Raw genomic sequence first — 24,721 nt, forward strand, 5'->3', positions numbered from 1 at the left:
GTGCCATAGTTTTAAGCAAATATTCCACAGACCTGTCTAAGAAAATGATCTCGTGACGCCCCCTCAGGGCCGCTCGGCCGACGCCCGCGTCGCCCAAGACTTTGGCTATCTGACTTCCGATTCCAACGACTGGTCTTGTCTGATGGAAACAGCCCAAATTTCTTAGTGCAACTAAGGCTGTGCCTAAAGAAGTAAGATATATTCAATAATGCACTAGTAGTTTTTTGGACTGAATTCAATCAAGTAACCATAACATCACAGTGTTGTAGAAGTGCTGCTTAATTACAACAACAGCTGTCACAGAAATACAAGAGAAAGGTATCTCAAAGGCCACCTCATCAAAACCCTCATCTCGTTGTGGGATCAAGTACATCCAGACTACCCCTGGAAGATGTCTGTCCTTCCCATTCTTAGAAATACATTTGTATTTTATTGCATAGTACAGCTCTGCTCTGAAATGTCCACTAAAAACCTAAAATCACATTGTATTTTCTGGTTCCATTTTCTCTACCTAGCTGACACCCAGTCAAAGGAGGACAGAGGCAAAAATCTCATGTTAAGATTAAAGGACTAAATCTCTTTAAGATTATTTTGCTGGTGGTGTCCCAAGAAGTACCAAATCAAAAATATATATTCCCACTACCTAAATGGGAATGTAGCAGACACATGAGAAAGGTCATGTCCAGACACCCTGATGCCAAAAAAGAGCTAAGTGGCAACTACAAATGGGAAACTATTCCCCATTTCTAAAACTTCTGGTATTAAACATCAACTTTCCAGTTGTTATAATGGAAGATTTTGCATTCAGATGTTGACTGTGAATTCTTGCTGTCTTAACCAGGAGAGATGAATCCATTAGCCAGATAATGATAAACAATAACTACATAGAGTTACCTTTTGGCACAGGATGTGGAGCAGAATCTTTTTGACCGCAGAAACTTATTGGGATATCCCATTTTCCCACAAAATTCACACTTCAGAAGATCATTTTCAATTTCATCCAGTCCCTCTAAAGAAGGAATGAGGAATAAAGTCACTTTCAATGACACAAAATTATGTTCACATCTCTCACCTCAAGCAGGCAAAAGATCGTCAAATATTTAACACATTCAATTAAATACTTTGATTAACAGACAATTATGCAAAGCTAAACAAGTCATAGATTTCATTTTGTCTAGAAAAGATCTTGAGCAAACTGAATCTTAATGAGCCTTCAATTAAATCATTCAATGAACTTAATCAGTTTTTTGTTGAATTTCAAGCCACCCATGAGCAGGTCTGCCCTCAAACATAGCAAGCAATTAAAAAAGAAGGGTTACATTCCTCATGAATTGCTTCATAAAGAGTTCATTAAGAGAATCAGGCCTTCCACAGTATAAATGCAAGCCCTCTGTAATGACATAATGAACTAACCTTTTAAAGTACTTTCTTTGAAGAAGCAGCTGCTACAACCAAAGGGACTTGTGAAAGCAAAGAAAACACTGAATCTTGTATATATGTAACACTCAGTCTATGAAAAAGATAAGCTGCATGCAACAAAGAAAAGGATTATGGCATCTGCTAATTTACAGTTTATTGCTACAGAGTATTTTTCTCTTATTGATGAGGTGAGATCGCCCTTTTCCTGCTCTACAAAAAGAGCACTAGTGCAGCAAAGAGCTGGGAATACTGAGAAGACCATTTCTGCCACACACACAATCATGCCCTGATTTACTATCAAAAAATCTCCTCTACTCACATGATATGTACATGGATGTGTCTCAGTGTTGGATGCCAGCTACCAGCTCATCTAATGAGTAGTTACAAATTCTCCACATAAACCTAACACCAGCTGTCAGGAGCTAAACCAAAACTAAACCCAAAGCTATGAGTGTTTCTGGAATTCCACAAGAATTCAAGACAAGCTGTCTGAAATCTGAGACATAGCATAGTGTTCACACTGAAAAGAAAATTGAATTAACATCTAATGAAACAAATTATGGACAAAAAAGCTGCTGCAAAGAGTTCTGATATGGAAAAAGGACTAGAACTATTTTAAGAGAATCAAAGAAAGACTTGCATTAAGACTAAATTTAAGCAGATCACCAAAAACAACTCTGGTGCAATAAAGGTACAAGCTGTAGGAATCAAAACCCAGGGATGGCTACAATATTCTGAACTTTCAAATCTTAGATGAATTTATACAAAAATGTGTTCACAGAACAACTTGTTTTTTCTGGGCCAGGCCACAGTTTGATTCCAGCACACAGAACTGGAGGGGGGAAATGGGCATTGAAACAAAAATTACAAACCTTCTGCAATCATATCCTCTATCTCTGTGTCTGATGAGTTGTCTGCATGTTTTGTGTTCTGCAAATCTGATTCAACACACACCACACTCATGATCTGACCCTCCACCAGCAGACTCTTCTCTGCAGGCTGTTCCACCAGTAAAGATGAACGACTGACCTAGTGCAATAAAAGCAAAGCAACAGAGAGTAATTAACATTATTCACAACAGCGAATAATTAAAAACAATATTTGTTTTCAATCTTCTCAAAAGATGATGATCAGTTTCTACCTCATATCAATGAAGTGTAATTATATCATGCCAAAGTTCATTTCTCAAATAAATTAAGACTCACTCCCGCTCTACAGAGTTTGCAATTATATTTAACAAAGGAAGAAACACATTATATCTACAGAAATGAAGCAATGGGAAAACGAGACACACATTAAATTAGAAAGACAAGCTTTAAATTGTCAGTTTGTGATTTAAAATTTTCAACAGTACTTCTTACCAGACACTGCACTAATTACACCTAGTCCAGTTAAGAGCTTGCCAGTGCTTGAAACAACAAACTGTAGCATTTTAAAATTTTAACAGACTCAGCTCTGAGGTTCAAATTAAGGTATCACTTAAATAGAGGTATGTAGGAGGCAGGCAAATGTAAAAAAGTTGTTCCAAATGGTAGCCTAAACCCACCCTCTGTAGTTAACTCCAGATATAGCCTACTACTCAAGTCACCAACCAGTGGAGAAAAGGTCAAAACCAATATCTGAAACATAATTCAAGATCTAAATACCAGCTAGCCACAAATAACATCATTCTTACAAAGAGTTAATTTCAAAGATTAGTAGTAAAAAATTCCTAGCAAATTTAGACTTACAGGGAAGGGCTCCAAGCCCTCCTGAATCACAAAGCCTTCGATGACGTGGGTCAGGATCTGGGGTTTGACAATAGCCTGTGGAGGTTTATTTTCTAGGCTGGGAATGCTATTGGGCATGGATGTGCTGTTGCTCCTTGTCGTTGCTGCTGGAAGCAAAAGAGGGGGTGGTGGAATAGAGGCATGGGAAGGATCAGATGGAGATTTAATTACTGAGGCACTGACTGATGATGTCACTGAAGGCAGTCCCCCATGTTCTGCAAAAAATAACAAAATATGTTATGTTTTATCACTGATGTCCAACCATTGGCTCAGAATCAGGCAGTAAGAGGTGATAAATCCCCAAGACCCATCTCTGCATCTATCAACCCCTAACACAGGCTCTTCCCTAGGCTTTATAGATTCCACTTTTAAAACAAGATGGTTTATCTCCACAGACTATTCCACAAACACACCCTCCTCATGCAAACATTTTCCTTTACTCAGTACCTGCTAGCTACAAACATAGTTGGCCATTAATTACTTACACAAATCACAAAACCAAAAGCTGTCTTAGTTAGGCATTTGTGCTCACCTGACAAAGGATCTTCTGAATGAAGAGCCTCTCCATTGCCCAAGGTTATGGCTGGTGGGGACAAGGTGGGTGGTGTAGGTGTTCTTGCCATGTGGACACAATCTGAGTCCTCAGGCATCTCCTCTTCACACACATTCTCCACTTGGTAAATCTGCATCCAACAAACTATTGCTTTAGAGAGATTTCCATTCTATCTTAACACCTTAAAAGAGTTGCATAAATACAATTTTAAAAATAAATTACCAGGTCAAATATGTTAATCTTCTAATAAAATACTAGTTCCCAAAATGCATACCAAACAATGAACTCTGATGACATCACAATATCTATGACAGTAAAATTATTTTGTTACAAACAGCCATATATAAAGAAGCACAGTTCTCCAATCAAACAGAGCAGACAACTTGACTGTTTCAATATCATATGTGTAGAGTTTACTGTTATTTTTATTTACACATGGATTTGATGTTATTTAAATACATCTGCAAAATGCAAGTTTAATGACAAGTTTTCTATCTTATACAGCAGTGTAATCAAGATGAGTATTTCAAAAGAGTACACCAAGACTATCAAGCATTAGTGGTTATAAGAGGTTTTAAGATCTTTCCCTCAAAAGTATTGAAATAAATTTACATAAATTCCTGACAGCAGATTAAAATGTAAAACACCACCCTGTCAAAAGCAAACCTGGCTCCTACTCTTTTGTCCAATTTCTCCATGAAATACCAGAGTTGAGATTATTACCCTCTTAAAATAAATTGAAAATGAACAGCACACCTCCCTCCTTAACCTGTTGATAGGCTCAAAAAAGCCTACAATAGCTGCTGATTCCTTTGCTCATCCTAATCTCATTAGCATTTTACCCTAAAGCCCAGCAACACCATCTTAAGTGTCAGCCTTATTTGCATAACATTTTATTTTCTTGTACATCATTTTAATCTAGTAATTGAAGGCAAAACCTTCAATTACAAACTGCAGGCACCTGAAGCAAACATGGACCAAATTAAATGGTGGTGATGGGAATTGCCAAAACAGCATCAAAATTCCCCTATTCTTTTATGAAGAGGATATTATTAATGTTAGTACAAAATAAATAATCTAGAAACCTATCATCTTAATAACCTGATATGCACCTTCCACCTAGTACAGATTGTTCTCCTAATCAAAATCTATCTGTATTGAAGTAAAAGTTTACAGTCCTCACATCCTATTTACCAAAATTCTTTATGCAAACATTGTCATATGTTTACTTTTTTAAACTTCAAATACATTGTAATTTCATTAAGAAACAAAATTGTACATCTTAAATTTATTATTTCATCTTTCATTATTCCTGACTGATATTCTTGACTGATGATCCATTGCAAAAAGCGGGGGGAAAAAAAACCCAAATCAAAACATGAAATGGAAGAAAAAGGACTATTCTCTTCTTAAAACTGAGTTCTGTAATCAATAGGTTTTTTGTCCCCTGTCTAGCACCTGATTTAGGTGGCTTTGAAGTCAATGGGCCTGACTCACAGCTCTGGAGAAGCCCAGGGAAAGAATAAAGGATGCAATGTTATCACTCACCACTGGAGTTTCAATCGGGACTGACGGCTGCACCTGCAGATTTACTGCGACGGTCTGTGGCGGTGGAAGAGTTTGAAATGGCAGCTGGACCAAAGCCTCTGCAGCAGGAAGTTCCTCCTCAGAAACCAAAGTGTTTTGAACCAAAACCTGGCCCTGGGACAGAATTTCAGGCTGCACTTGTAAAGACTGCACAGACTGCAGGGGCAGCGGTTGAATCTGGGTTGAGGATGCCGAGAGCTGAGGCGGAGCTGCCAGAGGGATGGGAGCGGATTGCAGGGCTGGATACTGCTGGTGTGGCGTGGAGGACACGAGCTGCTGGCCCGGTGAAACCAAGGCGGGCGGCTCCACGGCCCCGATGTGCACGGCGGGCGAGGGCGGGAGCGGCAGGTGCTGCGGGAGGCTGAGCGGCTGCGAGGGCCGCACGGGGTTGGCGGCAGCCGCCTGGGGAGCGGCCGGCTCGGGCTGCAGAGCCGCCGGCACCAGGGAGCTGGCCTGCGACTGGATAAGGGCTTGAGGGTGGATAATGATGGTGGGTGACTGACTCGGGGAGTGGGACGGCGGAGGGGACACCACCACTGACTGCTGAGCTGACTGGGACGGGCTGGGAGAGAGCGTGAGAGGCGGAGGATGGATGTGGATAGGGGAGCAGTGGGGCGGGACGCTGCTGGGAGCCGGAGGCAGCGCGTGGCTGGGCAGGGGCAGGCAGTGCTGGGATGGAGGCGGCTCCTGGCCCGGAGGAGTCTGAAGTGCAATCGGCTGGACTTGCTGCTGCTGCTGCAGGATCAGCTGATGATGGGAAATCTTCGGAGGTGGTGAATGAAGTGGGATCTGCTGATGTTTTACTAGAGAATGAGGTTGCAATGGAGAATATGAAGCTGTGAGGGAAGGGGGGAAAAGTGACAATTAGTATTTCTTTCTTCGAGTTCTAAAAATATTGTAAAATACCTCAAAAATTCTCACTTTAAAGATCAGCATATTTGTAACATTTCCAATATTTGTTTAAAAATATCTTCTTTGACAGCACACAGAACACAAGAACAATTTATCAGGAGAGTATATCAATTTCCAGAGCAAAATGCAGCAATGAACAAATTAATATGGCTGTGCTTTTTAAATACAGAAAGATACTTTCTATAAAGAAGTATCTAAATTTATCTTTCTGCTACTAGGTCTAAGATTATTGCCAATCCAGCCTTAAATTTAAAATTTTCACGCAACTTTAAATGGATTTTACCTTTGCTTTGAAACAGACTGGAAAAGAAATGATAAACACAACAGGATTTGCTGATAACTGCTAAGTTAAACCTCAGATAATACTATGCTAAGAGACTAAATAAAATTCCAAGAGTTTAGCATAAATTTAAACCATTGAAAGCATTTGCCTGAACTTGAACACAGCAACTGAGAGGCACAAACCTAAAAATAGTGCAGCTTCCAGAGAAATCATCACCTTTAAGTGAACCAGTGACTCACCAGCCATTTCTTACAGCACACACAGTTTCCTCCACATGCAAACCTCTTCTTGCTTTGTCTTGTCCACTTGAGAAACAACTCATCTATGTAGGTTTTTTGATTTGTTCTGCTACTAAGTATGGGGGTTTTTTCTTACCAACGTGAGTTCTGAGAGCATTAGAGTTCAATACTTCCAAAATGTCTGCCTCCAAGTCCCACTCTTTCTCTAAAATCTGTCATTAAGCCAAGCTACATTCCACAGAATTCAGACCAATTGCCTAGACTACCATCACTTTTTCAAAATAAGAAAGCTAAGATGCAAATATGCTGCATGCAGTGTGCCTCTCTAACCAAGTACAGGTTATTTTGATTTATCTCAATACAAAATACTAAAATTTTAGCACTGTTACCTATGGGTTTATAAAAGTACTTGATATAAGAACATTCTCATGACACAGACAACACAGACAAAAGAAACAAACCACCAATAAAACGAATTTAGATGGGAGCAAGAGGCTTGAGGTGGTTTCATTTTGCTGCTCAGAGATGGGATGGCAAGTCCTGACAATGAACATACAGGAGAGAGAGACCAGGAATGAGAATCATGTTTGTGCTGTGACTCAACAAGGTATTGCAGTTGCTACATTGTGCTTGTATTGTGATTCAAGAACATTCCTGCCTCTGCTTAATCAAAATCCTGTGCAATACCAATACCAACAAATAAGTGAACTTACTAATAAAATTTGAACTCTGCTCATGTGGAATATCTACAATAACACGGTCAGAGAACACTGAAGTCTGACAGAACCGTGATTAGGGATCAGTTTCCTCTCGCTGCACAGGGGTCCCACCTGGTGTGATGAGGTGGTGGATGCTGGATGTCCGCGTGGCCGGCGTGCTCCGGCACTCTGGAGCGGGGCTCTCGCCTTTCCTATTGCTTTCTGAGGGGTCTGCCTGGCTGCCCTTGGAGCTGCTGGCAGCCTTACTGGGGCACAGCGACGGAGCTTGGCTGCTGCTCTTTGGTGGGCCATTCTGGGAACTTGACAACACACCCAGCTTCTGACTGCGCAACGTCAAGTTCTGAACCTGGGAAATGAGCAAAACATGAAAAGACCCAAACTCTATAAATAGCTGTGATAAATAACAGGGAAAAACAGCAAAAAAAATTACATTTTGTAATGCTTCTTATCCCATGTGATCACAAGAAGCTAAAAATCTGCATATCAAAGTATCTTTAAAGCCATGAAATTTAAAGGATAGGGATCTTTATTTCTTTAGTGATAAATACAGAGGTCTTTTTTCCCTTATTGGATTTTTTAAAGAAATGGAAATTGTTAATTCATTTGAATTAAAACTTTCATTTTTCTCTTTTATTGTGCCTTTAAAGTAAGTGACACAAGGCATCTTAAGCAAAGGCTTTTATTTTTACAGACTCTGCAGAAGTGCAGTGGTTTGTGAGTGAGCTTCCAGACACCACCATAAACCAGAGCCTTGGTGGTCAGTGGGACCAGAGACTTCTCTGCTAGCTGTGTGCTAACAAACTGAGACCTTTGTTCCTATATTAACCTCCAAATTAACCAATATTAACCTCCCTTCTCATCATGATCCCTCCAATGTAACACGAAACAAAAAGTTTGCTTTCTGAAATGTACATCAGTCAGGGATCATTTTCACTGAATTCTGTTACCACACCCAGATTCTGCACATAGCGATCCCAGATCTCCAATCCTACGTGCTGAGCTCAAATTTCATTTTCAAGGGTAATGCTTACGCTTGTAGCACTAATTTACATCATTTTTACAAGAAAAAGAGGACATTATTAAGAGGACATTAACTCAACAGTGAGTACCTGTGTAATGAACAGCCAGCTTACATTTCACTTCTCATTGCTCTGTGTGTCACCACAGGGCACATTCAAACCCAAGACAGCTGTGCTTCCTTCCCACTGGCATTCAGGAGGCATTTACTGCCACCCTGTCCCAGTGAGGACAAATCCTTCAGCACACCTTCACAGGTAAGGTGACTCAGCTGGGGTTTGACAGAGCCACACCAGCAGCTCATCTGCTCTCTGGTCTGGGGTGAAAGTAAAGCAAGAAAAACTAAAGCGCAGCATTTCCCTACTTTTCAGTTCTGTCCCACGCGATGGGGCAGACCTTTAATAGTTTAGACAAGCTCACCTGAGTAGCTGCAGACTGACAGGAAGATGAGGAGGATGAGGAGACAACAGGAATGTCAGACTGGACAGCAGCCACAGTGGTCGCAGGAGTAAAAATAAGCTGTTAAGCAAGAAAAAAAAACATGGTAACAGACTGAAATTTTAAAAATCTGTGAAAGAAATGCAGTATCTTAAAGAGATACCATAGTTACACATACTGATGGTACAGCTTCTAAGATTTACTTTTTTACTTTTAGATTCATTTATTTAAAGAACTATTTATCATTGTAATTTTAGTAACCAAAGAAAAGAATAGAGAATAGAAACAAAGAAAATAAAAGAGAATAATGTAAACCAAATATAATATTTGTTCTGCACATTGAGAAAAATCTCTGAGGTAGATAAACATAGGTATGAACTTTCATACAAGCATGTAAGAGGACTTTCCCTTCAATATTACAAATCAGTGGTGGGAAAAAAAAGACAAAAGAGTAGCCCAATATCTACTATATTTAAGAAAGAGAGCTTAGATCTTCCAATAGGGACAGAGCAAACTTTGCAAGGGCTGTAATCAAAACTTACCATCTGAGCTCGCAGATACATTTGAGCCTGGCTGGCACTCAGGGTGGGAGAGGTGCTGCCCAGCAACATCGTCTGCTGGGTGATGCTGCTGCTGGTGGTGTTGGAGGTCTGAGAGCGGCTTATTATCTGTGCAGGTGTAGGAGAGGTGGAGAGGTTAATCTAAGGAAACAAAAATATTGCTTCTGTCATGGAAATTCCATCACCCTAGGGTCTAAAGCCAGAAAGCCCTGGACAAAAATGGCAGGGGCGGTTGGAATCTCTGAACTGTGAAGATATCAAAAATATATTCAGCCAATCATCACAAAATTGGATTCTGGCAAGATTGTATGTTTTTATTCTTAAACTGCAAGCAACCACTTTGCAGTAAATAATAATAAGCCATTACGAGTATAAACAATGATATGAAGTCTGAAAAATATGTCTCACAGAAATACACATTTACTGAATATGTAGAATGAGCTTTCAACATTTTAAGAAAAACACCTGAACTTTAATATTTAAGATCTTCAAATGTTTATATTAACTGCCTGGACTGGTATCTTCCATTATGCAACCTGATCAGGACACTTCTTTGTGCCACCACTTATGGACTTTCAATCCTCATTTCACATATGCACACTAAAAAATGACTGAAGACTAAAACCTTCTCCAATTTAATTTTAACTGCTCAAGAACCACTCTTTAGAATCTTCTTTAAAAAAAAGCTGTTGTGTCTTTGCTTTTTCTTTTTTTTCTTTAACCAGTCTAACAGAGTTAAGTGCCCAGCTCTTTTTCATCACTTACTTAAAAGATTTCCTTGGAAAACCCCAGCCCAATTATTTTATTAGTTTAACATCAGACATCTTAATAGAATTTCCCTCCAAAATTTAATGAATAAATGGTTTTACTTTTAACAACTGTAAGCCAAGCCAAGCTATGAGAGCTTAAAAAAACCACACAGTTAAATCACTGAAGCTATGCACTGGAGTCATGAACAGCTTGAGGGTGTGATTAATAAGCAGGATGTCTGTAGGACTAACAAATCCTACTTCAGACAGCTGTAAAACTGTACAGAAGATACTGTGCATGTCTGACAATGGCACTTAAAGAAATACAGCATGAACTGAACACAGAGCTGCTCACAACTGAAACCTGAGCACATGCCTAGAATATGGGAAGTGAAACTGCAAAAAAGATGAATGATAGAAGATGATAATCAATAAAAGAATGAATACTATAAACATTTAATCAGTATCAAAGATATATATGAGCATTTATTTGGATTCTTTAGATTTAGTGCTATTTAATCCCTGATACACAGTTATGATTTTCACCTACAGTAGTGCCCTGAATAAAGAAACTATCGTAGAAAATCCAGTAAGAAATTATGTAAGAGATGAGAGCTCGGGGAGTGATTTCTCCAGGAGTTTGAAGAGCCATTGGTGCTTGTGGAGTGAGCAGCTGCCCCTCAGAGCATCAAGAGGGGTCTGGGACTGGCCACCAACAATCACACACAGCACCCAGCACTTACTACAGAGTCATCATACTGCTCACTGTGTCTGTAGTATTCATTTTAACAATACAAACTGAAATGCTATTAATATTTTCTGGTTTTCCCTGTAGCCATAAAACAACCAGGCAGGGTTGGGAATGGAGGGAGGGCTTGGTGCAGTTACGTACCGAGGTCTGCGACACGCTTGACTGCTGAGTGACACTCCCAGTGGGGGAAGTACATTGCCTCCCACCTGACAGGCTTGCCTAAATAGCAAGAATATGTGTCAAATAGTGAAATCAGAAAGTGCTTAAGTGATGTTCATTTTATTGCATAAACCACCAGAAACAGCCCTCTCTACCTTTACCTTTCTCTGAGTTAACAGTAAGATGCTTCTCAGTGGAAATAGTGTTCAGTAAAGTGCACTCTGCACTATGGAATGCTACCTGCAAGGTGCTAAGTTCCCTGAAGTCCTACCAAATTTCAGACACATAATTCTTTCAGATCAAGACCTGAAGAAAAATGATCAGAGGTAAAGTCTGCCAAACTACTAATGATGGAGCTAAGTGATCACCTCACTACCTATGATGCTCAGAACTTAAAATGCAATATCTAGAACTCATGTCATAATTTTATTGTGATTAGAATCTTCTAAAATATATATAAATGCTGCACAGAACAGCCTCATATTCTGGAATGGTAACTTATGTATGCACATCAAGTGTCTATCACAGGATACTATTCCAGCCCTTCAGATGAATAGCAGGGACAGTGATTCAGGTTTCTGTATGAACAAAACCAAAACTCTCAGCCTTTCCCGAACTGATTTTCTTTGCTCTGTTTTCAGTAACTGTATATCCACATAGAAATCCATCACAACAAAAAAAGACAAATCAACATATTACTACAATCTAATGAAAAAGGTATAGAAGAAAAAGCCAGGAGCAAAAATGAGTCAGTGCAGTTCTGACACCAAACAACCATGTCCCTGAGGTCCATAACTCCATTTAGCATTTCCCTGTGCAAAATCATTAACAACCACCTCTCTCTGCAAGATCATATTCTCAATCCAAGGCAAACTGAGGTCAAAGGAAATCTACTACTGCTTTAATTCAAAACGGGTCTCCTCCACTGATCACTGATGTTAAAAGCTGTGTTTCAGATATGAAATGTCATTTACCTCCTACATTTTCACACTCAGGGTTAAAACTTAATTTTGCCATTACTTATAATGCAGCCAGATGTGAGGCAAAACACACTAAGATGCCAGATGTTCATTATTTTTTATTTCACTAAGATACAATGCCATTCATTGCTTCCCCCACCAACTTTTAGAGAAAATCATGGGCTGAAGACTGAAGTAGTCTATTTTTAATATTTATTTTATTACTGCTTGATGATTTACATGATGCATTATAATGTATGCAATAAAGCATGGAATGGTTGCCTACTGGAGCATCTATACCACTGGACAAAATCCTCCAAACAGTTTGGAGGATGCTACAATTTAAAATAACAACATCATTAAAATATAACAGTGAATTATCATGAGGCATTAAGCTCAGGCACTTAAGCTGTTATTACATTTGACAACGACTGGAGCCCTGCTCTAGACAATTCACGATGCTTTTTCAGCAATCTTCACTCTCACCTGTGGAACAGTTGCCAGACTCTGAAATTGGGTACTGCTTAAGTGCTGCTGCTGCAGAGCAGCAGTCTGCAGCATTAGATGCTGCTGTTGGGCTGCATACATCTGCTGGAGGTACTGAGCAGCTGAGCTAGGAGGACGATGCAAGGCCTGCTGAATAACCTGTGATGAATCAGTAGGTAATTAATTACAATTACAAAGCACTCACCATGCTGACATGATATTTAAGTTTATCCTTATAAGGAAATAAAGCCAAATAAATTTTTTCACACCAATTATGTGACACTGAACTTGTTCCCTCACTGCTCTTGACCAAGTCACAGAGTACTGTCAACATCAACATATTCACATTCTCAAGGACAGCCTGACAATACAGCATCATCTCCAACACATCATCCCAGCCTCTCAGCTGCTTGTCAACACATCCTACATCATGTTCTGCTTTTTGAGAGATCAGAGTAGTGTGTGAGAAACCCAATTATCAAACACAACAGAATGGGGTGTACAGAGTTCACGGAGACCTAATTTCAAGAACAGCAAAAGGGGGCTGGATCCCAAGCAGGACTTACCCACACAAATACCTTGGATCACTCTAGTCAAAGTCGGTCAAACAAACAGCTTCATTTTACAAAGGTTTATGTTAATAATCTGTACCCTCAGCAAAGGGTGAACAAACCGAACTTTCTATCATAGAACTTTCTATCATTCTTCCCCCTCCCTTATTTGGGAGACAGGCCTACCCTGAACTACCCTTAAGTAGTCTGAGACCCTCCAGTAAACATCTCCTGAACAGCAGCAAGCCAGCTATTGAGACAGACAAGAGCAATAAAGAATGAAGAGTTAATCCTGTGAAGTGCCTGTGTTCAGAGCTCTGTAGGACAGGGAGGAAGCCCCAGGGCCCATACCTGGACAGCATGTCTGTCGGAGCCGCTGTAGACGGAGATCTGCGGCAGCGGCGTGCGCGAGGTGGAGGTGCTGGTGCCGGTCGTGGTGGCTGCAGAACATGTCGTCGTGTTGGGTTCATTCTCCATAGCTGTGCAGCGTTTGTCCAGCCTGGCGGGAGGGACACAGAAGTGATTCACAAGCAAAGCCAGAACGTGCTGATTTTAATGCAAAAGAATGCTTTGCTGAGACAGAAAAATCGAAAAGTTTCACAGAATCACGGAATGGTTTGGGTTGGAGGGACCTTAAAGACCATCTTGTCCCACCCCCTGCCATGGCAGGGTCACCTTTCAATACACCAGGTTGTTCAGGCCCTGTCCAGCCTGGCCTTGAACATTGCAGAGATGGGGCAGCCACAACATCTACAGGCAACTTCCACAGGGCCTCACCAACCCTATAGTAAAGAATTTCTTCTTAATAACTCATCTTAGTTTGCAGCATTTGCTACTACTTGATGCAATCTCTTGAGAGATGTAGTTCTAATCTTCTAAGATCCATCAAAAGTAGTAATAAAGAACCAATTTAGGAATACATCCAAGATTTCCTGCCAGCTAGCTGCACAGGACCAGTAGCACCTCCCTCACCCACACAGCCCAGGAATGAATATGCTGGCTGACCCTGGACACTGAGCAAAACCTGCTCTTGGCAAAAACCACCAGAGAAACGCTCTGTTTGGGGAGAGAGGGCAAGGATACAGGAAAAAATCCTCTAAACAGCAATACCTCACACAAGACAGCAAGAACCAAAGAAGAAACTACCTATTTAAGCACCTCAAATGATCCTCCCCAGTCTTATGAGGCTTCCCTCTGTTGCAGAGCACAAAATGTCACCTTTATAACTGAAATGAATCACAAACCTCAGTATATGTTATGGGGGTGTTTACTGCAGTTTCTTTTTCAGTCTTTGTATTACGATTAACAGGAAATCACATAGTAGCTGTTTATTGCTTTCCAAAGGATGCCAAAACAAGGGAGGGTTGAGAAGATGTTTCCTTCTTACCATAAAGAGGGACTCAGAGAAATAATCAGGGAAAGCTGCAATGTACTAGAAAAAAAAAGCAGCTTTGCCAAGTTCTAACAAACCACCCATTGGACACTGAATCAAATGGGAATCTAATCAGGAGTTTCAACTCACACAGCTGGAAACAGAACAGGACACTGCCAGGCTGCCACCCTCACCCCCAAAACACGACTGCTCTGCAAGCAGAGGGCTGCACATGATGCTGCAGCTCCTAGAGACCTGCAAAAACTAAACTGTGACACCCACATGGTCACCTAAAGACCTCTTGCCTACCCCTGTACTGGACACTGGCATGGACTTTGCCATAAGAGAAAATCTGTGGAAATCAAAGATGCTTTGAACGCATAGATCCCTGCTATTAGAACTGAAGAAAAAATATTGTTTGTTGTTAAAAATGTAGGTCTCTTGTGCATTACTGATGCCACTTGTCTATCTACATCAGGGCACAAGTTAACACACTTGGGTTCCCACCCCAACTGCAATAAACCCAGCATCATTTCTAAAATCGCTTTACATTAATTTCACATAATGAAAAGTATCTTGAAAAAATCCCATTGCCTTCAGTGGACATTAAAAGCTCCTCAAAATACTTACACCTACAACTTGTCTAGCTAGTTTTTGCAGTTATACAACCCGTTAAATTAGCTTAAAACAGCATTAAATGTCTCATTTCCTCCCTTCTCAGCCACGTTTCTGGTGTCTTTTAAGCAAGATGTGTAACATACCCCACTTAATAACTATTCCATCACAGGTTTATTCCATGAGAGCTGTTAATCCTTTAGCTCAAAATTATTTTACAAATAGTATTGTTCTTGCAAAGGATGTACAATAAAAAAAAAACATATACAGTAAGGAGCTCCTAAATTTTTGCTCAGCATCTCCATCTTTCCTCTGACACCTCACCTCATGCAGGCATCAGATGCTAACTTGTAACAAAATTAATTCTGTTTAATGATGAAGACCTTGCCGTGATGCTCCCTGAGCAACACTAACTCATAACAATCTCCATAAGGCAAAGTTTTAGAAAACACACTGACTTGAAACAACCACTACACGTTTAAGTGAGCCCAAAATACAAAGCACAACAGAAAACTCTATTGAAAATATGCATTTATTCAAGCAGTAACAGTACAAGACGCCACATAACTTCAAGTTACATTGTGCATAAGGTAGATATTCCAAAGTTTTGTTTATTTATATTTTTCTTGGTTAAAGCAACCACCTGAAGTAAAAAAAAAATACCTGCTGTTCTATACCAATTAACAAAGTACCCTCACAGCGGACACACAAATGTCATTACTCATGTTTTGGAAAGTTTCGGTAAATGCCATGGTAATAACAAACCCTGCTGACAAGCCACAACCATCCACAACCACACGGTTTATTCTTTTCTCCTTTTTCAATTCACAACCTCTCCCTGCAACTCCAAGAGAACAAACCACAAAAAAAAACCAAACAACAAATTAAATAAAATTTTCCACCAAGCCTAACCCCTACAGCCATTCCGGTATTTGACAGAGAGCTCCGAAATAATAAAATAATAAAATAATAACGAAGGTGTGCTCTGTGGGAATACACCCCACGGCACGTAGAGCACCGGCCCCGCGCTGAGGGGCCCCGGTGCCCCGGGCCGGCCGCCCCCCGCCCAGGCCGGGCTGACCCACCCTCAGCCCCCGCCTCGCCCAGCCCGGCCCCGCCACCGCCCCCTCAGGAGAGCCAAGGCAGGCAGGAGGGCGGGAGGGGCCGGCCCGGCGCCGGGGCGCGGTCAGGGCGCAGGTTCCCCGCCCCCGCGGCCCGGCCGGGGCCCCGCGGCTGCCGCTGCCCGCGCCCCGCCGGGACACTCGCCTGGGACGCGCCGCTCAAGGCGCCGCCGCCGCCGCCATTTTCTCGCCTCCCTCACGGGGGAGGTGCCGCGCGCGCGCGGGGCGCGGCCGCCGCCGCGCACGTGACGGGGCCCGCCGCCATGTTGGCGGCGCCCGTGAGGGGCTGAGGGAGACCCGTGGCCGGGGAATTGGAATGTGCGGTGTTTTCAGCACAAATATCGACTTCACCGTGTAACAAAACGGGGAACCTCTTTCGAGTGCCTCCTACGCTTAGGAGCTGTTGCTCAGACACTGTTAGTACATCCATCCTAATCACGGTGTGAGCATCTCTTTCCTTCCTGAGGCTCTGCTTGCTTCCTTCCATCCTTCCTGCAACTCACCAGCTCAAAGCACTTTGTGAATATGAGTTAGAGTTATTACCTCTGGTCTCTCTTGCATCATGTCTCGTTTTTTTAGCTCCTACAAAGTAAGTATAGGAAGCCTGTGTTTGGATTACTAAATCCTCTGTGCCTGCCATGCCTGAGAGAGTTCAACAAGTGTCTGGACAATGCACTCGGGCACAGGGTGTGGCTTCTGGAGATGTTCTGTGGAGGGCTAAAGGTTGGCCCTGATGATCCTGGTATTTCTCAGAAGCCAGGCTGGGGTATCCCCATGGAAGAGCTAGGGATGTGGGGGCCACATTGGGGGATCCCTAGAAAGGACTTTTGGAATTCCATTTGGAATGGAAGTCCATTTGATGGAGACTACACAGAGAGGTGCTGGAGTCCCCATCCCTGGAGGTGTTCAAGGAACAGCTGGACATGACATTCAGTGTTCTGTTCTGGTTGACAAGGTGGGGATTGATCAACAGTTGGAACTCAGTGATCTTGGAGGTCTTTTCCAGCCCAAATGATTCTTTGGTTCTAAGAAGGGAAGAAAATTGACAGATACTTAACAGCTAGTTGGGATAGCTAAGTTCTTTGTAAAGAAAAGAGACTCAGCAAGCACCTAACAAAACTAAAATATCTGCCAAGGCATTAGAGATGAGCTCAAACTGTTAACAGGTGAAACAGTTGCACTGAGATGCCTGTGACAAATAGTGACAATTCCACAGGTCTAATGAGGATGCCTCCTTTCTATAAAATATTACATAATTCAGCAGGAGAAAATGGGAATTTTCACAGGTTAAAAATAAAAGTGTAGGGAAAATGATGATCCATTTTGAAGTCCTCTTGGAAATCCTCTAGCATTGCTTGCAGTGAGAAAGTGGCTTATGATTTGCAGCTTTAATAAAATACCTTTTGTTAACCACCCTGCTTCACCCCTAGTTGAAACACATCCTTCATGTTACTTTCTTTAAAAATATCGCAGCCACTTGATAAAAGGGAATTAAAGCTTTGCCTGAAATTAACACATTTTCTTGTGGGCACTGCACATTGCAGGACTCTCCAGAATTCCCACGGAAAACACTTTGGCCAGCAGTCTGTAAGGAGCACATTGCCATTGCCTCTGGCCTGTTGCCCTCAGCTCTGTGCTGGCTGCTAAAGGGCAGCGTGCTGCTTTTGCCATGGATTTGTGTTAAAACCCTGATTTTTCTCTCACCTCCCAAATTGGTTTGGCAGCGACCACAACAGTGGAGGAGCCATGGTGTGGACAGGCTGCCGAGGTGCACAGTTAGATGTGTCTGGTGCTGGTTTTCCTAATGCTGGGATGGGCTTGGTTTCATGTAAGAGCTCAGATGCAGAGCCTGGTCCATGGCTACCACTATGGGCAGCTCTGGTTCTTTCAGCCTTAGAACAGGGGCCATTGCAGAACGGTTGGGATTGGAAGGGCCCCAGATCCATCCACTTCCAACCCTGCCATAGGCAGGGGCACCTTCTGCTCTCCCAGGCTGCTCCAAGCCCCGTCCAGCCTGGTGAGTCTGGGTGCTTCCAGGGATGGGGCAGCCACAGCTTCTCTGGGTAATGTGTGCCAGGGCCCCATCACTGTCACAGGGAAGAATTTCTTCCTAGTATCTAATCTAACAGTTCTCTCTTTAAATTTGAAGCCATTCTTCTTGTTCTGTCACTCCATGTCGTTGTCCAAGTCCCTCGCCGGCTCTCTTGGAGACAACTTTAGGCACTGGAGGGGGCTCTAAGGTTTCCCTGGAGCCTTGCTGTCTCTGGGCTGAACAACGTCTCAGCCTGCCTCCAGAGCAGAGGGGCTCCGATCCTTGGACCCTCTCCAGCAGCAACACGTTCTGTGGATGGACCAGAGGGCAGAGCAGGACCACGGCACTGCAGGTGCTCAGTATGAGGTGGGGAATCCCCTGCTGCCCACGCTGCTGGGGATCAGCCCCATCGCTACTTGGGTACAAGTTTCCTCCTTGGCTCCCTACCACGGCGGCCAGCCGCGGCTGAGGCATCCACAGCCCGCATCCCGCTCCGCTCCCGCCGCGCCGGCGCCGCGGCCGCCCTCAGCCCCGCCATGCTCCGCGCTGGGCCGTACCAACTGTGGGTGGGGCAGTGACACCCGCCGCGGCGTCGCCCCCGTTCCGGACGCGGCGGCGGGAGCGGAGGGAGCTGCGTGCGATCTCGCACCCGCCTGACCCGGAGCGGCCGCTGCGGCGGCTCCGCTACAGGGCTGCCGGTTACCTGGGTGCCGGTGCCGCCAACGCCCCCCCTCCGCTGCGGCGTGGAGCATCCCGCTCCACAGGTGTGGAGTCCCGTCGGAGAGAGCCCATGTAGAGCGCAGGGGGACGCGCACGGGACTGACACCCGCCTCCCGGGGCGGCGGAGCTGCCGCCCGGCCGCTCTCGGGGCGGCTGCTCCGCTCCGCCGGGGGAAATCCAGCGCTGCCCTCCCGCCTCCCCTCGCTTAGCTCCGCGCTCCCTCTCGCCGCCGCTTCTGCGCGGTCCCCTCCCTCCCCCGCGCGTGGTGCCGCCCGGCGCGGGCGGGGCGCGCTGGAGGCGCGGGGGTCGCGCAGCCGCCGCCCCGGCCCGCTCCGAGCCTGCGGCTCCCCCGCTGCGAGCCTGCGGCTGCCCCGGCCCGCCTGGGCGGCGATGCCGACGCAGCGGGACGGCGGCGCCGGGAGCACCATGTCGGCTCCGGGCGGCCTCGGGGGCAGCCTCGGCGGGGACGGCGCCCACCAGGTCCGGGTGAAAGCCTACTACAAGGGGTGAGTGCGGGCGCCGAGCCCGGGGCGGCCGGGCGGAGAGCAGCGTCCGAAGCGGCGCCGCGGGTGTTCGGGGCACCGGGGATACTCCTGGCTCAAGCCCTGGGTATGCCCTGCCTTGTAGGGGAGGAGGGAAAGACGGAGGAAAAACACTCCGAGACCAACCGGCCGTGCTGAAATGGATGTGGAGTGCAGGACTGGGGTCAGGGCTCAGGGGGATGTGGGACCCTCCCTTCTCCTGGGGTGGCCGTCCGGTGAACAAGGATGTGCCAGAGCAGCCTCTGCTCGCCCTGCTTCCCTTCACCCCCAGGCCTCGGCTGCCAGTAATAGGTACACATTCCTTCATAACACACGCCAGAATGTTTGGGTTCCAGCTTTGGTCCTGGTCTTTCTATGTTAAGTGATGTTCAGGACTAAAGGAAGAGGATGTTTGTATGAAAATTTGTTTCATGGGAGTTTTAGGCTGTTTGCCAGGGACAGAGCGATTTCTAGTGGAGTGAATGGTAACTCAGATGCATCTACTGTCAATTATGCTTCTGCTGTTAAAAAAAAAAACAAAGAAACCCAAAATACCTGGTGTCTGCAGAAATGGAAATCTGAATTTTGTGGGCCTAATTCAGTGGCTCTCCAGCAATAACACACAGAGCAAAAGAAACGTTCTGCCTTGTGTTCACAGCCCACTATTAAATAGTAACAGTTCCGGGACTTAATAAGTTTCAGTGCAAGGGTTGCCAGTAGTTCACTGGGCCATTAAGTTTGAGGGGAGGTGATCTAAGCAGAAAACAATGTAGGTTGCATTTTTGGATTAAGTGTGAACACGGTGCTCTTGATGGCTTCCTTCCAGTTATATGTGTTGAGCACAAGAAGAGGGGTATTACATTTTCAGTATTTACTCTCTGCTATCTCTGGCTGTGTAATTTTAAGGAGAGGTGTAGAAACTACTCTGAGCTTTTGGTATTTGCTGCTGTGTTTGGTTTCTGGCTAGTGTCTGCTTTGGGGCTTTTCTTGACAGAAGTCTGTAGAAGTTACTGTAGTAGGGACTGACACAGTCTGGTTTTAAAGGACATGTGAGACACTGTCAAAGTATGTGAAATTCTGAGCTCTTTGTTTCACAGTCCCTTTAATCCACTTTTTCTTAAGGAAGCAAAGATGCCCCTGGCTATCAGCTGGTAGAGATGTTCATTTGGTCAGACAGTGAACTAAAACGGGAACTCTTCTGGGTGAAAACCATTTATTCTTCTTCTGCTGGGTCAGTTTTAATCTTGATCATTTCCACATGCAATCACATGGATTCTTGCTTTAGCACAGGGAGGAAGCAGCCCAGGCTTGTGGGAGTGAGGAAAAAAAATCTGCTACATTGGGCAGGAATGCTGGCTCATGACACTGGTAATAATTTCACAGGCACTGGAATGTTTCTCTTGAGTCCTGTCCATTGGCTTTTTATCTGTTAATGCAGTTATCAATTTAATAATGGCATTGAGTCATAGAGGGTGTTGGTTAACCATTGTGAATACCAACAAACTAACCAGCTGAATGCCTTAGTCATGATTTATTTTGAGATGTAGGCTTATTCTGTCCACTTTCTTGCAACAGAAAGTCTCAAGCCCCTTCTCAGACTTGCACTATCTGGTGGATATCAAAGCCAAACATTTTAGCTGCACTTACCCTGAAATGACTCGGAGACTGAGAACTGAATGCTGATACCAAAGGCAGCTTTTTCCCCGTTCTGCAAATAAACTGTCTCAGAGCTGGATCGAGGAATTAATGGGAAACAGTGTTAATCAGGAAGCGTTAATCTCTCCTAATTTCCTTTTAATGGAAGCATTTAAGTGGGTTGTAGAAGTTATTGGGAAAGTCTGGCTGTGAAGGTCTTTTCATCTTCAGAAAAGAGTTTCTGGTTAAAAAGAAAAAGGAACAAAAAACCACCAAGCCAACCCAACCCAGCCACTTAGAAGCACAGATTTGTTCTTGAAACGTTTGGGAATCTGATAGTCGGGATACTTGCCTGGGGCAGAGAGCCGAGCCTGAATCCCCAAAACTCGGCTGGGTCTGGCCGGGAGCCCAATTGCTTTTCTCAGCCAAGACAAAGACTTCACACAGGACCCTTTGAAGAGTCTTTGTTTCATTGAGCCGTGCAGTGGTAATTCTTTATCTGAAATTCATGAAATATGTTAAAACGGGACGGGAAATTTTCCTAAAAATGAACACAGATCATGAGAATAAGGGAATGGGGAATTCCCAGAGGCTTGGGAATTAGGGCATTAAGTTGAGCTTTTCCAGGTATTTCCTTCTCTCAGTTCAACTGTGCTTATCTTCCACATAGGACTGGTTGTTTAAAATTCTTAAAATAGTGTTACATATTTTAGAGAGTTACTGTGATCTGTGCAGTGTGTGTAACAGATTCCTGAGGGGGTTTTTAGGAATTCGCTTTGTTACTCTAAAGGTGGATTTTTGTTGATACAATATCAAAGTATATCAGCTCCCAGTGTGTGGCACTGCTCAGCATCTGTGATTACAACCATTTCAGTGCTCTGATGATATTCAGAGTTTGCCTTTTGTCTTACCTCGTTTGCTGGAGATGCTTTTTGTCAGGTCAGTACAAGAAGTTGTTACATCATTCATACCTCTGCTGTAGGAGTAGGGAGCAGGTAGGAATAATTCACTGCTCGTGCTCAAGGAATCCTGTAGAATTCATGCTGATTTAAAAAACCAAACAGCTATAATAACCATTTTTCTGTCATGATTAAATCTGCTAGCATGTATTCTTTCAGTGTCTGACATAGATTTTATGCTCATTTTAGCTGTGTAGGCTGTGATGTGGGTTAGATTTTTAATAAAAAGGGGTAGATAGCAATGTTTTGCTCACCTTCAGTTTGATTTGGTTCAAATGAAGAACACACCTGACAGTCCTCTCATGATACATGGTAAACCTGCTTCTTTTCTTAATTTAATTACTTAATTACTTTAGTTGCATGAGTGGAAAAAGTGTGAGGAGAAAATACATTTTAGTTGTAAAATCTAAATGTACCTCCATGAAGATTCCCAGGGTATTAATTTCTTAAGGATTCTTGAATTCTTGTATAATTTCTTTTTATTTTTCTTTATCTTGGGCACTTTTTTGATCAGTTCTTCAGTACAGCATCTTCTGTTGTCTGTTGACAATCAAGTTCTTTGTAGGAGAATGTTCAGCTGAAGAAAACTTTGAATTAAGCCTGTGAATACATTTTCCCTCCTTGTTGTTTCAATATTTATTTAGCTTTCTGACAATATATTTTTTCCAGAACACAGACTTGAACAGGGGAAAGCAATAAATGGTTGTGAATGTCAGTGGCTGCAGCTCATGGTACAGAAATTACCCTGACACAGCAGAATTCCCCAGGAGTCCTGTGGGGGTTCATTGTGGGGAGCTCTAATTAGACCTTTTCAAAAGCCTTAATGACCGGCCCAGGTGTGTGATGCAAGTGTGGATATGTAGGTAACATGTGTCTGTACCCTTCCCTCTACATAATATGGGATATATGAGGCTGCAGGTGGAAAAGTCTAAAGCAGCAGTGTCTGTTCTCACAGGGTTGTTCTCTCACAGGAGTTCAAGACCAGAGTGAGAAATGAGGTACAGATATTAAATTTAATTTAATTGTTGCCACTGGTTTGGGGGTTTTTGTGTTGGATGGTTCTTTTTTTTGTTGAAGGACATTACAGATCTTGGGTGATTTGTAAAAGAAAGTGAGGAAAGCTGTTTGATCTCAGGACAGGTGGACAATAATGGTCTTTTATATGTATTTAAGATATGTTCCCTACTGTGTTTAGATTTACCATTTGCCTTTTCTCAGTCTTCCTAAGATTTATGTTTTACTGATTCTGATATTTGCAGGATATTGACTCAGACAGGCCTTCTAGTAGTATGAATAAATGATCTTTATTAATATTTATGAAAGATAGAAGTGATAGCATTTTCAGTGAAAGTAATTCAGGACAAGTTCTGTCTTGTGTATTTGCATGTTTCCTACTCACAGGTCCCTGATTAAGAGAAACTACAATAGTGCTAAAACAAACTGTAAAAAGTCTGGTGCTTCCGTAGCAAGAGTTAATGGGCACCTCCAGATGTGGTGGTGCAAAAGGTGCTTGAATCAGATTTTCTTCTGATTTCCCATGTGTGCCAAGAGGGGACAAACAGAGATATTTATTTCACCTTGGGATATCTTTGTGACAAACATGCTTATTCCCAGCAGTGTATAACCTTATCTTCATCACAAGGAAAGGCCTATTGCCAAGAACGTTTTCCCCACATCTCAGTAAAAGACATTTTGTATCTTTAATGCAAGTCAGCAGGCTATGGTCCATATTCACTTTCATTTGGCCAACTGACTTTTATTTAAAATGCAAAATTTTTTCTCGATACAGTTTAGCTTCTTATTGGTTTGAGTGAATGCAGCTTTTTCCTGACAAAGGCATCATCAGTGCTGGGTTAGGGGCAAGAAGTGTGGAGGCACAAAGGTGTGACAGCAGAACCATTGTGGAAGTGAGACCTGTGTCCAGGAAGTGTCAGGGTCATCAGGGGAGTTCAAAAGGCAGAATAAAGCATTAGGGAGACCTGTAACCTTTCAGTTCCTGTGTTATGTAGATATTCCTTGTGGAACCTTGTTTGTACTTGACATCATCTTTCTCTTTTAATATTGCTGTTGGCTAGAGTTCTCTGAGAGACTGATTACTGTCTGCTGTAGCAGAAGAGATATTCTTTGGAATTATTTGGAAACTGTTTGATACATGTCCTGCTGGAGGTATTAGAGTAGTAATTTAGAGAACACGCTTAAATTCTGAAATAATTAAATAATTAAATACTTAATTATTAATAAAACAATTAAAATCTCCTTTTTTTTTTCTGAAGGAAAACTGGTTTGCTATTTAAAGGTACCAACAAGTAGTAAGAGATTTTTTTTGCAGTTGGTATCAGCTTTTACTTTAGAGAAATGAAGAGATTCCAAGGCTGTTCAGTACATGTTAACATTGTGATTTTTCCTTTTTGCTGCAGTACAGATAAGTATTTTAAGTTAGCTTGAATCATCACATTTGAAAATGTGCTGAACAGATTTTCCTAATATATATATAATTTAATCTTCATTTTTTGCTGAAGCATCAGTGATTAGTCTCAAAAAGTGTGGTCTGTAACTTTCTGCTTTTCTGGCAGTTGTAGTCATTTAACAAACTCT

General features: G+C 43.0%; 2 protein-coding genes across 13 annotated transcripts in view; one reads left to right on the forward strand and one right to left on the reverse strand.

The window, feature by feature from the left end:
• The window catches only part of PHC3 (polyhomeotic homolog 3), a 31,515-nt gene extending 12,302 nt beyond the window's left edge, over positions 1–19,213 (reverse strand). For 7 of the 9 annotated variants that reach the window (XR_010346071.1, XR_010346070.1, XR_010346069.1 and 4 more), the window contains exons 1-13: positions 18,995–19,213; positions 13,503–13,650; positions 12,601–12,759; positions 11,138–11,215; positions 9,479–9,637; positions 8,919–9,017; positions 7,593–7,827; positions 5,290–6,164; positions 3,721–3,871; positions 3,150–3,403; positions 2,292–2,448; positions 895–1,009; positions 33–183 (exon numbers count right to left, since the gene is read on the reverse strand). Coding sequence is in view for 5 of the 9 variants with exons in the window: in XM_064385215.1 (XP_064241285.1) it covers positions 33–183; positions 895–1,009; positions 2,292–2,448; positions 3,150–3,403; positions 3,721–3,871; positions 5,290–6,164; positions 7,593–7,827; positions 8,919–9,017; positions 9,479–9,637; positions 11,138–11,215; positions 12,601–12,759; positions 13,503–13,650; positions 18,995–19,083 (2,670 nt within the window). In the remaining 4 variants the exon portion in view is untranslated. Of the gene's footprint in view, positions 1–32; positions 184–894; positions 1,010–2,291; positions 2,449–3,149; positions 3,404–3,720; positions 3,872–5,289; positions 6,165–7,592; positions 7,828–8,918; positions 9,018–9,478; positions 9,638–11,137; positions 11,216–12,600; positions 12,760–13,502; positions 13,651–16,404; positions 16,487–18,994 lie in introns of those variants that run through there. The other 2 variants (XM_064385216.1, XM_064385217.1) reach the window with 2 other exon arrangements.
• PRKCI (protein kinase C iota) overlaps positions 16,656–24,721 on the forward strand; it is a 29,269-nt gene continuing 21,203 nt past the window's right edge. The window contains exon 1 of one of the 4 annotated variants that reach the window (XM_064385220.1): positions 16,656–16,675. Coding sequence is in view for 2 of the 4 variants with exons in the window: in XM_064385222.1 (XP_064241292.1) it covers positions 19,402–19,517 (116 nt within the window). In the remaining 2 variants the exon portion in view is untranslated. Of the gene's footprint in view, positions 16,676–16,829; positions 16,849–19,212; positions 19,518–23,104; positions 23,125–24,721 lie in introns of those variants that run through there. The other 3 variants (XM_064385221.1, XM_064385222.1, XM_064385219.1) reach the window with 3 other exon arrangements.

The sequence above is a fragment of the Passer domesticus genome, chromosome 11 (genome assembly GCF_036417665.1).
Source record: "Passer domesticus isolate bPasDom1 chromosome 11, bPasDom1.hap1, whole genome shotgun sequence".
Classification (NCBI taxonomy): Eukaryota; Metazoa; Chordata; class Aves; order Passeriformes; family Passeridae; genus Passer; species Passer domesticus.